A 16,537-nucleotide genomic window follows, 5' to 3' on the forward strand; every position below is an offset into this window, starting at 1 on the left:
CGAAAGGCCTTAATTACGGAACCCATATTTCAATTTTGACCTCATTTTGGCATTTGAAATCTAAACCTTCCTATCAAATTTCAAGTTTTGTTCAAGAGTTGTTGTGTTGATAAGGGACAGAATCGAATTTGATTACAGATTCACCATCAAGTCAAACCTTATCGATTGAGACCATTCCTAGCTCAAAACTTTAATATTAGAGACATAATGTATAGCGCTCTGTTTGTGACACGAATGCTCAAAAAGGATTTGAATGGATTGAATAAAAGATAATATATATGTATAAAAATAATGACATTTAATTTTAATGTATACACTTCTTAAATAAAATAATTATTTACACATAATATTTTACATAATCTAAATATATCAGTTCTTCACAAATGCCTCTGGCGGTACTCTACCTTGACTATGTAATTCATTGAAAATTGCTGTGGCTTTATCAAATTTCCATTCTGTTTCTTGTAAACATCTGAAAAATAATTAATTAGAAAAATACCACGAATACTTCTACATATTACAAAAAAACCCAAATAAATATAATTAAGAATAAAATATATGTTTTTAATGAGAAGATCACTTACTTAATAGACCATTCCAAGTTCATCCCCGAATGCACCATTACAGCTTGTAACATTTGCTGTTTGGTACCGTCATCAATGCAATTAGTCACAGGTACCAAAGGAGAAGTAACTGCTGGTGGAGGAACTCCTATCGTAGGAGATGCCACTACAGATGGTGAGGCATTCACAACGGGGGCAGGTACTGCAGCAGGAACTGGGGGCGCTGATTTTAATGCCTGCGGGAACAAATTATCTCATGAAATTAAACAGTATTACCTTTAGTTAGAAAAAACACCGAAATCTAATTTTTTATGTAGTAACGGGTGTTTTTTTTCGAGGTATATAACTTTAAGTTGGCATTACTGTTCAAGATGGCGACCGATTTAACAGCTGTCAAGTGATTTATTCCCAGTTTGGTTTGGCATTTCATCATGAATAGACTCACGCCAGAACAACGCTTGCAAATAGTGCCCAAAATGAGATTGCCGTTGTTCCTGATTTTCATAAGCGAATTTTGTTTAGCGATGAAGCGCACTTCTGGTTGAATGGCTACGTCAACAAACAAAACTGCCGCATTTGGAGTGAAGCTATTCCTCAAGTGTTTGTCGAAACACCGTTACATCCAGAAAAACTGACTGTTTGGTGCGCTTTATGGGCTGGTGAAATCATTGGTCCGTACTTCTTCAAAAACGATGATGGCCAGAACGTTACAGTCAATGGTGATCGGTATAGAGCCATGATTACTAACTTTTTCATTCCTGAATTGAACAACCATGATGTCCAGGAGCTGTGGTTCCAACAAGACGGCGCAACATGTCACACAGCTCGTGCCACAATTGATTTATTGAAAGACACGTTTGGTGACCGTCTAATTCCACGTTTTGGACCTGTGAATTGGCCTCCAAGATCTTGTGATTTAACACCGCTAGACTACTTTCTGTGGGGCTATGTAAAGTCATTGGTCTATGCGGATAAGCCACAAATCCTTGACCATTTGAAAGACAACATTCACCGTGTTATTGGCGATATACGGCCACAAATGTTGGTCGATCGAAAATTGGACGTCCAGATTGGACTACATCCGAGCCAGCCGTGGCGGTCATATGCCAGAAATCATATTTAAAATGTAATGCCGCAAGATTATCTTGCGGATAAATAAAATTCATGTCAATCGAATAATCCATCGTTGTTTTATTGCAATTCAAAGTTCTATAGCTCTGAAAGAAACACCCTTTATAAAAGATATGAAAATATTTCTGTTAACATAGGGTGATTTGTTTCCCAACGCGGGTCACAACTTTTTTTTAATCAGTACCCTTTTATTCTTCACTTTTTCAAATCACGTGTCGAATATTATATATCAATTTTTCTCTCGAACAGTATATTTGAAATGGACTAAAAGGAATCACCATAACATTGTTATATCAAATATTCTGAGATATTTATATTGAAAAAACCGTCTCATGCTAAATATAACAAAAGTTGAGACCCGTCCAAAAGAAACTAATTTCTGTGTGACAGAAAATATTTTTATTTTTTTTCCAACCTAAACACTCTGAAAAGTGAAAATAGTTAGGACCCAAAAAATTTGTTTCTATATTCCTTAATACTATCAACTATATCAGTTTGTTACTATCGGATACCCTATATAAGTACTTCTGCTCGAAGTAACCCTATTCCTTGAAATTCCAATTTCGACTCACCTTAATCTGTTCTTCAGTAGCATTGGTTATATGAAGTAATTCATTACTGATACAAAATCCCGTACCAACTGGAACAATTACAAATGTTCTGGAGAACCATCTTACAGGTGGATTTTTGTGACTTCCTTTCAACTCTTTAAAAGATCCCGATACGTTGAAGCTCATCATCAGAGACTGAAAATCAAGAATTGTCAATAAAAGCAGATTCCATAAAAAAATATTTTTTTATATATTACAATGTATATTATTGGACTATAGGATTTCAAATGTTCTAGTCACCTAAATAACAAAACCGAACCAACAGAATCTAGATTAAAAGTTAACCATACTGCTATTGAAGGTGAGTAGAGATAGACAACCCAATATCTACAATAATCAAATGAAAATAGAGGCACCTTCAGTTTCTCTGAGGTTAACTGTCAATCCAACTTCTTCTCCTTTTGTAAAAATATATTTTGGAAATTGACACATCAGGGCGCTTGTTACTCGGTTAGTACTGAGTAGTTTTAAACATAAATTTTTTGAGTTTGAAGTTTCTAGTAAAAATTTTATGTGACCTTGCACATTATTTAATTTTGCTCTATAAAAATACAAAACTATGTGTGGTTTTTAGAATATTTTCATTTGAAATGATGAATGCATAACTGATGCTGGTATTAAGTACTTTAAAAAACAGTTACCAATTAATTAAAAACAAAAACCTCATAATACATATTGATTGAAAATAACTATGACTTACATTGCACACTGTTAAATCCACTAGAAAATTCATCAAATCGTGCTTAGTCTCTGGCATATCTTTCAGAAAAGACACTATAGAAACATTTCCTTGTTTCAAGAGCTTGAACCTTCTTTCTGGGTCTGTCAACTTGAGAAGGTTCCTGTTGTCGGTGCTGTACCAATTCAGCCAATTTACAGACTTATCTTTGGTACCATAAGGATATGCCATAGTCATTGAAAAAATAGCCTGTTCGTGATATGCCTGTATCAACATCTGTCGATTTTCACTGTCGAATAATGTGAAATACTGCTCAAGAAATTGCCGTATGATGGATCCGGCATTAGCTTCACAAAGAAACGTCTGAGCAGGAGTAGGTAGAGCTACTTCATCGGCTAGGTCAAAACATATTGGCGGAGGTAGGTCCAAACCGTCCTAAAAGAATTAAGAAGAGCATTAACTTGAAGTCTGAAGCTTTTTCGCTCTTGCACAAATTCGCAAAATTTATACACACCAGAAAATTAGGGGAACGGATAAAATCTCAACAAAGTTTGTAGTACTTTTTTTTTTAGCCTTTTGGCTAATTAATTCGATTATTTTTAGAATTCTAGCTTGATTCTTCAAGAACATAATATCAATGTATAGGTATATACGTTCAAAAATTATCATTATATCGAAAAAAAGATCGTTGTTTCAATGATATCAACTTGATTCTTTAATATTAAAAATCGTCTAATGAAATGAACAAATTTTTGCCAATGTACTGGAAGCGCTCAAAGTGATGTAATTTCTCCCAAAATATAGCGAAAATATTCTGAAAAAATGAGGCAACATCTAAGCGTTCTAAATCATTCTCGTTTGTCAACAATTCACTTCACAGGGTGTTCTGCCTAACTCTACCGAGATATTTGTACCCTGAATATTTCATGTCTCTAACAAATCTGTCCAAAATTTTACGTGTACACGAGACGTACAGAAAAAATATTGACCCGTGGTTCCCCTGGAACAATCCAGTAAAATTATAGCTTCTAAATTTTTGGCAAAAGAAGAATTCCAATATGTTATGAGAAAATCTGTAAAATGAACTCACCAATTTCATTATCTTGGGAAACCTGGATCTGACTTCACTGTAAAAAAAAATTCCCCCCAAGTGGGGTCATTTGGATTATTATTTATATATTAGAAACTTGCATATAAGATGTTTTTCCAAACAAAAACATTATAATAATAATAAAAACATTAATTCAATGAACGTGTGTGGAAAATTCCTTTGGTGAAATGAGAATCAACTACATCATTATATTCCAGACTGTTTCAAATAATGGACTTCACTTCAAACTAGAGAAAAATGATTTGTTCATAAGGTTCAAAGTGAGAAAATATCTTCAATATTAGCATTAATCGATATAACAAATTTCTTCCAATGAACAATGAAAAAATTGTTTGAAAAATTGTATTCACAATGACATCAAAACTTTGATGGACAAGTATAAACAAATATTATCAGAAATTTCATATAAATATCATTTGTTGTATGGTACTATTTTACAATAAAGGTTCAATATTTTATAAATGAAACGGCTAATATTTAGAAATACTTGATGAAAATAAATAGGTGAAATTTCCAATAGAGTGATTATATCATACGATATTAACTATTTATCTGGTCAATGTATCAGCAATAGGAAAATGCCATCCACACAACCATTGTCAGACAGAAGGTCTCCACGCCAATATTTTATTTCTCTTCAGGAGATTGTTTTTTTTTTTTTCAATGTTGTTCTTGAATTCTCAACTACCAATTTGACATAATATAAATTGACAACTGTAAGTAAATATTGTGGTTCGAAGCTCAAGGGAGAATCCATAAGAGTTAATATTGCCTAATCAAAAGCAATAAAAAAAAGCAACCTTTTGCTCTAACTGTCAGAGACTTATATCACACTTGATCGATAGTAAAAAAAACTTGCATTACTTATCGATGTACCTGGTGTGTTAAGGTTTTATTTCCCCTTTCAAATGAATAACCTTCATCCACTAACCACAACATTCTCACTATTTAAGATGAATAAATTGAAAAAAAATGGTAGTACTGACTTCAATAAACAAGACATGTTTTTATAACAAATGAAGAAAAATAAAATATGTTTGAAATGTTTTCATTAAAATCCAACATTGATCATTTCAAGTTTTTTAATTATTGGAAGTACCATCTTTTTTTTTCAGGCGAGTATTCAATTCACTTGCCATTTATGTATCAAAAATATATTATTTTCATGTTAGTTTTCCATCAATTAAGTTAGGATCTTTTGAAAGTTGACAACATGTTCTGTATTCAATAAAGCATAAAAGATGGATTTTGATTTTTTTTATGTTGAAACATTATTATGCTGCCATTTTGAATTTTATATGTTAAGGATTGTAATAACATGTTCAATTATGGAAAAAACTTGATATACTGATTTTCTACAAAGCACCTCAGCACAATGTAGAATCATTATTCGGATTTCAATAAAAATTCAAATATATATTCTTTTAAGAGTTGATAATACTAATTTTGTTCTGAAATTGGGAGGGCTTCTTCAACTAGGACTGATTCTACAAGCGATGATTTTTGAATCAGGCCTCTAACATTGGGAAATCATCTCCCACAGATTATTTTCCATAAGAAAACATTATTCTAATGAATATCAAAAACAAATAATTTTTCTGAAGTTCTCAGCAGTATTATCATCATTTCAAACAACATTTTAAAGCTATAGTAAACACATTCTCGTCCTCGGGATTCTGCAAGTTACTGAGGAAATTACAAAAACATTATTATTATTATTATTTGAACTGGGGTCGTTTTGCTTCGGTAAGCCTTCCGGGAACTGCGACCATGCAGATCTTTTGTTCACTACCCTACTCATTCATAGAAACCAAGGGAGGTCGTCAACGACGTTAATAAAATTGACAACCTCCCTAGGGGCCTTGGCCATTACCTCTCTGGTATCCAGGACCGGCTTGCCCATGTGAATGGTTCTTAGGCCAGCCAGCTCTGGACACTTTCATATCAAGTGTTCAGCCGTTTCTACTTCCGATCCACAGAGTCTGCAAATCTCGTCTGCTGATTTACCCATACGGTACAAATGATGTTTGTACCGACAGTGCCCCGTCAGCAGTCCCACCATCACCCGAAGCTCCACTCGTGAAAAACAATACAATCTACCCAACTATTGGTTACAACTATGACCTATCATCCATCACACTTCTAAAAAAAATTATAATAATAAAGTAAATAATGAATTTTTAATAGGGGTGAAATAGTTATTGAACAAATTATCTCTCTCTTTATATATTTCAATATACATCACTAGTGTAGTGAATTGACGTCACACCTACTGAGATTTTGGAACCAATCAAAAAAAACTTTGTGCTGCTTGAAGATTCCGAAATCTGGGAATATTCGCTTGCCCTACTGGTATGTTATTCCATCAATTCACGTTGTTCAATGAGTCATTTAAATTTCACGTTTTCATTTAATTCCTTGAAAAATAGTTTGGTAATTTGAATAGTATTCATGCAAATTGCACAATTTTACAAAATTGAATACAAAAATCAAGGAATGAGAAGTTTTCGACAACCAATTGTTGATGTTGATTCTATGGTAAAAAGGGAAAAATAGAAAAAGATTAGGTTAAAATGGAGATTGAGGGTGAAATTTGTTGTTAAAAGAGTCACAAGAATGTGGTTACTACAGCTCTCAAGTATGGAACCAAGTCCAAGAAGAATTAGAATTATTTCATGTTTTCCAATCAAGTTCAGATGAATTCACTCTATAACTGTATATATATATATCATTTTACCTCTCGGAGGCAAACACATAGTGAGTCGGAGGCCTTGCAAGAATTTATAATATAACTGGATTGCAAAGACTCACCTCCATTGTAGGATATACTGGTGAACAAATTCTCAAATCAAAGAAAGTCATTAATTATTCAATATATAAATTTAAAAAAAAATCTAAAAAAGTCGTACCTTGTATAAATAGATTTATCTTTGAATTTATCACATAATGGGTTGCCCTCTAAAAAGAGTTCGACTAAAGGGAGTCCTTTCAAGGAATCCAACATTCCGATATCCCTTATCTGGAAAAAAAAACAATGTTAAATGATATGGATTGAAAGTAGAATAACATTATTTCCGCAAAATTAACTATTATTTCGTCAACAACATGTATGAGGTTTATTTGGTTGCTACCAATCTAATAACAATGATTTCTTGTAAATTGTATTATCTATGTAAAACAATGAAAATTAATAAAAAACTGATGTGAAATCTAAACTACCGGTAAATTAAAGCTAAAAATGGTATCAACTTTGAGAAGGATTGATTTTTTTCATATTTCTCATTCTAGAGTCTTTATCCAATAGTTAGTTATAATACAAGTGCAGAAGGCATTGATATTCTTCCACAAATTCAAAGACAAACCACAAATGGGGAGTTTTTGAATGAGTCTTATAATAGTATATTCTAAAACAAGTTGCAGAATGGGCTCCTATTACAACACGAATGCGAAATTCGAAAACGAGCGACGAAGGAGCGAGTTTTCGAACGCATGAGTGTTGGAATGGCCTTCTGCAACAAGTATGTATTAGACGATATTTTCTCTATTTCAGTCAAGTTTTGTGAAATATTGTCGAAATTCAATGAAAAATTCAGATTATACATCCTAGTGACATTTGTATTGTATCTTGGCAGTTGGTGTAACTGTTATGAAAATTGACAGATTACGGAATATGAATTTGAATCGTATGATTCGAATTTTGAAATAATTTACAAATACGCATTAAATTCGTCAATTATGTCTGACGAAATCGATTTATCACCATAGGAATTGAAAAAAATTGCGAATAATGTTGTAGATCATTTCACTATATTCAAATTATATCATTTTGACAATTATTGACGTTTGTTGAGAATTAATAGGATTGGAAGTCAGTATAGACAACCACAAAACGAAAAATATAACTGAAAACGATAGTGTAATGAGTTCATTACAGCACTGTTTTTAGAACTGTAATGAACTCATTAGGATACTGAGATAGAGAAATTTTTTTCAGTAATTCACTGAATTTCTTTGGAATTAATGGAATATTTCCATAACAATCATTTAGTGATTTTTGCAATGAAAAAGGTTGGTTGGCGGGACTGTTTTCAAATTTGACAGATAAATCAGTTACAGGAGAATTCCGAATACCAACATATAATGAAATTTACCCCTGAAATAAGTGTGAAACTGAGGTATTCCCGCACAACTTTGTTCTACAAGATAAGGCAGAACGAACAGATTTACCACAGACTTAAAGAAAAATAATTATGGGAACAACATGCAAGGAAATAAAGTTTTAAAGAAGAAAGCCATTCCATCTAAATTATACTTTGAAGGTTACTGAAGGCAATCAAAACAAAATTTACTCACCTTATTTTGTCCTAGATACAATATTTTAACTTTATTCAATTTAGCTATGAACTTCTGCAGGAATGTTAATATTTGAATTTTATTATCATTCAAGTTAAGTGCTTCTAAATCTGGTATATTTTCTGTTATTATATCAATAACAGCTAAAAGTATTATTGGTTTATATAGAGCACAAAAAAAATCTTGTAAGATAGGGTCACTATGGAATTTTGTTAAATCAAGAGCTTTATTTGCTGCATTATATCTTTTAGCCATTGCAAGCTTCATTTTTTCCTTCAATTCTGTAGTGATATCCACATTTGGTGAACCATAATTTACTTTTATAACCATCTTAAATCCATCAGGCATCTGAATGGTTTGGTGTAGGTCATGAAGCTTTTCTGCTGTTTTATAATCATCTACATAGAATGTCGTAATATTTCCATTAGCTTCCCACTAAAAACAAATAACAAGTTAACAACATTTTTTATTTCTCAGAAAGATGACTTACAGCAATAGGCCAAAATGGAAGAGGGCTAAGTTTTTCCGATAGTGTTCGTTGTACAAACTGTTTATCATACTTGTTACCAAACGGCAGCTGAAAATTCAAAGTGACGATATAATTTATTACATTTTATTGAAATTCATTTGTACTCACAGTTACTCGATACCAACTAGTAGGTCCTTCCCATAATCTTTTCTTAGAATGTTTAGGTGTAGGTGATCCTGATCTATTTCCCTTTTTATGATATTTGTTATTCGATTTGCTTGGCCTACTAGTGCCCATATCAACGTCAATATCTTCATCGTACAAGTGAGCTCTAATTGAAGTGCTCCAATCTTTCACGTTTCCTTTGTTTTTCTTATTCTTTGATTTTTTGAAACTAACTCGCCTCTCTCCTCCAGAAGAACGATAATCATGCTCTACAAGTATAAACAATCTTTATTAAAGACAAACAGGATATTATGAATACTTACCACTATATTGGTTTTTCCACGACGAAGGTTTTACATAATTTTTTTTTGACATATTTTAATAGTTCGTTTTAGAATGCAGAAGTCGCAATTATTGTTTAATGATAATTCACTATAAGATTCCTATGCACATTAACTCTGTGTAAAATTAAACTTCATTACTTTCGAATCAAGCACGAGATCAGACAACCAAATAAACGCTAGCATAACCTTAGAAAATAAAAGAATATAAGACCATAGAAAAATGAACAGACCATAGACAAAAACCATAGACCTAATATCGAATTGATATTAGGTCTATGGTTACGCCTCAGTGGTAAAAAGCGCGATTGTGGCGTCCGTATCGGCAGTAGTTAGCAACTAACGATGTTGGTTCGAGGTATTTGGCACCATAAGCATAGTATAAAGAAGGATAGTAATCCAACCATACGGGGTCAAAATTTGACGGCGTGGAGTGCACCAATAGATGTCGCTGGGGATTTGCCATCCAGTGCACGTCTTAGCTTATTTCAGGACGAAGCATGTCGTAGCTTGATTCTGGTACATACTTAGGTTTCGGACAAGACGTACCTCGATAACAGATGGTGCTGACCCAATAGATATAGATGTCGCTGTATTTTAAATCTACCCTGGAATCTAAACCAGTGGCGGATACTAAAGTTGGGCGGATTTGAATCACCTCTTCAAGTTTTTTCGAACGTGATTATATCGAAAAATTAATGATTGATTGTTTTCTCAATTCTGGTATTATTCGCATGTATGTATATTGTATATACTTTGTTTCGGCGTTAGTCTGGAATAAAATTCATTTTCTTCAACCAATAACTGAGAATAAAAATGCGTAAACCCGTTAATCGATTATTAATTTTCTCCAGTTTTTGATTATAAAATGTTTTTTTCCTACAACCCTTTGGCTGCAAACTACCAAACTTTCAAATGTAAATATATGTCATGTGTGGGCTCTTTGGAAATTTTATGAAAAATGAAATATTTCCATACATTTGTAACTTACATGTACAGTGCATCCCATTTTGGGTGAGACTGCCAGGTTTCTCGCTTGTTATTTAAGATAGAGCCTTGCGGTTTTCACGTTCCTGTCCTACTTTTTCGTGAAACTCAAAATGGTCTAATCAGATTTTGCATAACTGTTTCCGTTCAAGAGATACAGGGCGATTTTGAAAATTTATACTTTTGAGACCCCTCCTTTATCTCCGAAGTTATTAGAAATAATGCTGAGGTAAAAACTACGCCTGAATCAGAATTCTGCGTAGAATCCAGTGGCGTACTCAATTTTTTTTTTCGGGGTTTGGTTTTGAAGATTCAACACAAACCTATATTTTTTTAAATGGAACACCCTATATATTATTACTTCGTTGAATTCTTTATTTTTTTCCCTTCAAAATGATGTATGATACTATGTAGGTAGGATGTTCAGAAATGTTAAAAAAACACTAAAACATCAAATAATGATGATTTTTTGTTAATGGGCAATGGATTTCCCATATAAAAAAAGAATCAATTGAGTAATTTTCATTTGTGATTTATATTCATAAAAGAGTAAGCAAACAAAGATAATACACTCATCACTAACATGAAAAACAAAACGTAGGTACCTACCAAATAGCAACAAATAAATAATACAAAAATTCATAAACATTTCATAATATCTTACACATTGAACTGTTCAAAATGCTGTCCATTCTCCCTAATACATAATTGACAAACCTTTTCAATACGCCTGAGTGCATTTAATATTATAAAAGGGCGGTTTTGTAAATCTTGGAAAACTGCCTCTGTTGATGCACGAAGTTCTTCGGGACTGTTGTGTCTTTTATCGTATATTTTATTTTTCGAATAGCCCCAAAAGAAAAAATCTAATATAGACAGATCAGGTGACCTTGGAGGCCACCTGATGGGTCCATGCGTTCCAATCCAACAACCCTGAAAATTATTTTCTAAAAACCGCCCGATCAATCTTGAATTATGGGCAGGGGCGCCGTCCTGTTGGAAATATATAGAATTACGAAAGGCGAGGGGAACATCTTCCAGCAGTTCTGGTAACACGTCTTCTAAAATTGTCAAGTATCATTTGCGGTAAGAGATCCTTCAAAAATGCGGTATATGATTTTAGTCCCCAATATGAAACATGCCACATTAAAACCAAATCGACCTTGTTGTTGTCGTTCAAAAACTATGTGATGGTTTTCATCATACCAATGTCTTGTGTTTTGCCTGTTAAATATACCAGCACTGCTAATATGTGATTCGTCTGACCAAATAATTTTTTTTGCAAAATCAATATCTCTCTGAGCTTGGTTCAAAAACCAATTGCAGAAATTCATACGTCTTGCTGCATCACCAGGATATAAGTGTTGGACAATATTAAATTTGTAGGGTTTTAACTTATGCTGTTTTAAAATTCTGTGTACCCGTGATCTGGAAACGCCAGTTTCATTTTCTAATTTTGCACAAGAATTCTGATGATTGGCATGAACGCTAGCTAAAACATTTATTTCATCTACTTCTTGATTTTCTTTATTATATACCTTGGGTCGAGGTTTGGAATATGCACCATAATATAGTAAATTATGCTTTAGTCTAAATATAGTTGCTCGACTAGGTTGATGCCTCTCAGGATATCTGAAAGTTTTTAAATCACGATATAAGGAAATTAAGAAAATATCTTGTGGTAAAATTCTCGACGTCATACCTGTTGAAATAAAGTTCCAAAGCTTCGCTAACGTTTTCATTGGATTGATTAAAACATTGTATAATGTCATATTTTTCATTGTTACCAAAAACCAAATCTCTTCCAGCCATTATCAGTCCTCAATCAACAAATTCCAAATAGTTTTTTCTACAATATTCGATATGCCTTCTAACCCAAACACGATGATACACAATAATAATTGCGATGACAGCTAGATCAGATTGGTTTTTTTTTCTCCAATGCCTATTTGATAAAACAATGCTCCCAAATGCATAGTAGCCATAATAACAACAAGGATGTTTGTATCATCAATGATCTACTACTTTTAAAAATCAAAAGTGATAATCCTCTTATCCTACCTGCATAGTATCATACATCATTTTGAAGGGAAAAAAAGTAACAAATTCAACGATGTAATAATAATAATATTATGCAATGTTTATGAATTTTTGTATTATTTATTTGTTGCTATTTGGTAGGTACCTACGTTTTGTTTTTCATGTTAGTGATGAGTGTATTATCTTTGTTTGCTTACTCTTTTATGAATATAAATCCCAAATGAAAATTACTCAATTGATTCTTTTTTATATGGGAAATCCATTGCCCATTAACAAAAAATCATCATTATTTGATGTTTTAGTGTTTTTTTAACATTTCTGAACATCCTACCTACATAGTATCATACATCATTTTGAAGGGAAAAAAATAAAGAATTCAACGAAGTAATAATATATAGGGTGTTCCATTTAAAAAAATATAGGTTTGTGTTGAATCTTCAAAACCAAACCCCGAAAAAAAAAATTGAGTACGCCACTGGATTCTACGCAGAATTCTGATTCAGACGTAGTTTTTACCTCAGCATTATTTCTAATAACTTTTGAGATAAAGGAGGGGTCCCAAAAGTATAAATTTTCAAAATCGCCCTGTATCTCTTGAACGGAAACAGTTATGCAAAATCTGATTAGACCATTTTGAGTTTCACGAAAAAGTAGGACAGGAACGTGAAAACCGCAAGGCTCTATCTTAAATAACAAGCGAGAAACCTGGCAGTCTCACCCAAAATGGGATGCACTGTACATTTGACTTTCATGTTGTTATAAGGAAAATAAATAAATAAAACCGATTGGTATTTTCGTTATATTTACATAAACATAATATATAATATGGCACAATTTCATACATTTTGCGTATATCCAAAACGCCCATAATGATTTGGATGAAATTTGGTATTAGGATGGTGTTTTGAAAAACATCATTAAAAAAAAAACTTATTTGATAACTATTTATGATAGCCTTTCCAAATGAGAACACCGGGCAAAGCTCGGTCGTCAGGGTACTAATTCCTAATACATGCACATGTATTTTACGTAAAAGAAGCAATTTGATTATGCAATTCCGGACATTTTCCCTTCGATAATAAAATGTGATTCGAACAGACAAATAATAAATCAAATCTTGATATATAATAAAATTGTAAGGGGTCCGACGTCTGTACATGAGAGATATTTGAAGAAAACCAATGCTGGGAGATCTTATATGAGTATTAGAAGGCAGAACAACCATTTTTAAATTTTTTGTCTGTCTGTCTGTCTGTCTTTTTGTCTGTATGTAAATTCGTTTGCGCATCACGCAGAAACTACAGCACAGAATTTTATGCGGTTTTCACAGTTGTGTTCCTGAAGATCTAACTTAAAATCTGGTATAGGTTTCATTTTCATACGCCCTCCAGAAGTAAAAAAAATCGAAAAATACGAATCCCAACGCAGGTGAAACCGCGGGCACAGCTAGTATCAAATAAAATATTCATTTATTCATTCATTTATATAGCAGAAGTTTTTGTCAATCTGAATCCTTGTGTATGAAATGAGTCTCTGTGAATAATATAATAGTATTCTATGATAATATCATAAAATCAGAATCATTGACAATCTTTTTGAATATAACTCAACAATCTTCATTTTTCTAAAATTTCCTAGAAAATATTAAGAAGGTATATCGTAAATAATCATGGTGAAAGTTTCAATTGTAAATATTTCAGTTTTTGATAGTTTCCAGGAATTCAACCCTTCTTTAAATTTGTTTTAATGACCTTAATTAGCTCTTGGATATTTTTTTGTATCGGATGATGGGGTGTCATGCGAATCCTTATTGCTCATCATTAAGAAGGCTTTGGAAAAACTTCGTGGATCAAAACTAGACACGATAGGCATAGTTTGCGATTTGTCAAGTACAAACAAAAAAATGTTTAAACAATTGGGAGTTGAAAAAACGAAACCATACTTCCATTTAAATGAAAGAAAATATTTCGCATTTTTTGATGTCCCTCATCTCATTAAGTCAGTAAGAAATAATTTCATTAACACTAATTTGATATTGAATGAAAAATATATTTGCTTCTCAGATATAAAACAAGTGAATGATATTGATAAAAAAAGCTCAACCGGAAAAGCCTTGTTGAAACTCACAGATAAACATCTCAACCCTAACTCATTTCAAAAAATGAACGTTAAGTTAGCAACCCAGTTGTTGAGCCATTGTGTTTATGCTGCCCTTATGACATCTTCCAGGACAGGTGAACTTGTCTCACCTACGGCTGAAAATACTGCTCACTTTGTGAAAACTATGGATAATTTATTCGATGCTTTGAATAGCACACGTTTGCATTCCACAAAACCTTGCAATCGTGTATTGAGCGATACCAATCCTGAGGTTTTAGCAGCCATAAATGAAGGTTACGAGGTCTTGGAAAATCTGTATAAAGTTGGGAAAAAGGACAAATTAACCAGAGCTGATTGTTACGACGGTTTTCTCTTAACCATAAATGCGGTAAAGCAATTTGCAACTAATGAGAAAAATGAAGGTTACAAATTCTTGGTTACAGGAAGGCTGATTCAAGATCCACTTGAAAATCAATTTTCTGTATATAGTCAGAGAGGAGGATATAACAGAAATCCTACTGTGCGAACTTTTAGATCGTCTTTCAAAATCAGTATTGTCACAAATTTTATGAGGCCACCTAGAAGTGCCAATGCTGGTGGACAACCAGATGATGACGATAATTTTTTACTAACAGATGGCAATGAAGCCCTTGCTTTATTGAATGTGGTCGAAGAATCCTCCTCATCTTCAGATACGGATTCATCCAGCAGTTCGTCTGATGGTTCTGTGGTCCAATTGAATGATAGTGCAACATTAGAAAAATGTTCTGTTATATATTTTGCCGGTTATTTGGTAAAAAAATGTTTGGATCGTTTCGAATGTGAAGACTGTAAAACCAGTTTGGAAGCTGATAAGGATTTCGATAATGAAGGAGAGATTTTAATTTTTTTCAAAAATTATGATTTGAAGTATGAAACCGGTTTGAGAACTCCAACATCGTTATTACGAGAATTCACAAGAAGGGCTCTAGATTGTTTCAGTAGAGATATAGGAAAACATTTGAATCATAAATTAATGTCAAATTTGAAAAGGAAACTTGTGAAAAATATAAAGACCAATTTACCGGAATGGTTCGCAACAAATATGATATGCGAGAAACATAGACAATATATTTTGGAGTTATTATTACGAACACAAATATTTAAATATTGCAAATATATTTCCAGCCAAATGAAAACCAGGCAATCAACAAATAATGTGAAGTTGACAATTCTTCAGCATAATTGAAAAACCAAAATGACCAATTTTCACGTTCGGAAGGATCTAAACATTTCTTGACCCAACAAATTAACTCGCAGAATATGCAGCAGAAAAATAATTTTAGTGTTGCATCATCATTCGTGAAGGATGCAGAAGAAATGAGAGAAAAGCTGAATCAATTTGTTCTGAAAAATAGCTACATAAATATTATCGCCAACATCTGGTTCAAAGATTAAAGAGATGTAATCTTTGATCTGCTTATGAATCAGCCTTCCGGAACCCATATTCAATGATTGCGACCTAATTCATTATTGTTGAATGAAAATCGGCAGAATTATTAGATTGGTATCGCTTTATATACATAGGATTGCAAAGTTCAGATGAAAATATTCAGAGTATCAAATAAATTATTTAGCTCCACAAAGTAGGTTGTTTTCAACTTAGCAAGTTAGCTGCATAAACACGGCTCAACAACCTGGCTGAGGTATTTTTCGAGAGTTTCAAAAAGTTTTCGTAGTGAAGATCAATGAAATAATAAGTATCCATTTAGCCACACAGAGTAATGCATAGGAAACATGTGAGGATATAGATTGTTCAAGGATTATTTCATTTTTTATACCATTTTGACGCATAAAACGACATCATTCAATCCACAGCAACAAGGGTAAAATGACGTTAATCCATTCAGTAATTTAAAAATAAAGTTAATTCACCACTGAATTCCTCCAAGACTATCATATTTTTTATGACAATTGCTAACAATCCAATACCCAGTGTCGTAGCAAT

The 16,537-nt window shown here is 32.8% G+C and overlaps 2 protein-coding genes across 3 annotated transcripts; both read right to left on the bottom strand.

Moving 5' to 3' along the window:
* Nucleotides 1-275: 275 nt before the first annotated feature.
* LOC123670781 (nuclear RNA export factor 1-like) lies at nucleotides 276-9,620 on the bottom strand. 2 transcript variants are annotated; one of them, XM_045604329.1, is made up of 10 exons: nucleotides 9,406-9,620; nucleotides 9,086-9,351; nucleotides 8,939-9,025; nucleotides 8,449-8,883; nucleotides 7,005-7,114; nucleotides 4,075-4,111; nucleotides 3,006-3,419; nucleotides 2,267-2,440; nucleotides 585-799; nucleotides 276-472 (listed from the first exon to the last, which is right to left on the bottom strand). In XM_045604329.1, the coding sequence occupies exons 1-10, from the start codon at nucleotides 9,455-9,457 to the stop codon at nucleotides 370-372; spliced, it is 1,893 nt and encodes a 630-aa protein (XP_045460285.1). In that variant the 5' UTR covers nucleotides 9,458-9,620; the 3' UTR covers nucleotides 276-369. The 2 variants fall into 2 exon arrangements, with proteins under 2 accessions (XP_045460285.1, XP_045460286.1); XM_045604330.1 differs by lacking the exons at nucleotides 4,075-4,111; nucleotides 7,005-7,114 and having other exon boundaries at nucleotides 9,406-9,619.
* Nucleotides 9,621-10,948: 1,328 nt separating this feature from the next.
* LOC123670784 lies at nucleotides 10,949-12,596 on the bottom strand. Its single transcript, XM_045604334.1, has 2 exons — nucleotides 12,113-12,596; nucleotides 10,949-12,042 (listed from the first exon to the last, which is right to left on the bottom strand). The coding sequence occupies exons 1-2, from the start codon at nucleotides 12,220-12,222 to the stop codon at nucleotides 11,481-11,483; spliced, it is 672 nt and encodes a 223-aa protein (XP_045460290.1). The 5' UTR covers nucleotides 12,223-12,596; the 3' UTR covers nucleotides 10,949-11,480.
* Nucleotides 12,597-16,537: the final 3,941 nt, after the last annotated feature.

This window comes from Harmonia axyridis, chromosome 1 (assembly GCF_914767665.1).
Source record: "Harmonia axyridis chromosome 1, icHarAxyr1.1, whole genome shotgun sequence".
Taxonomy (NCBI): Eukaryota; Metazoa; Arthropoda; class Insecta; order Coleoptera; family Coccinellidae; genus Harmonia; species Harmonia axyridis.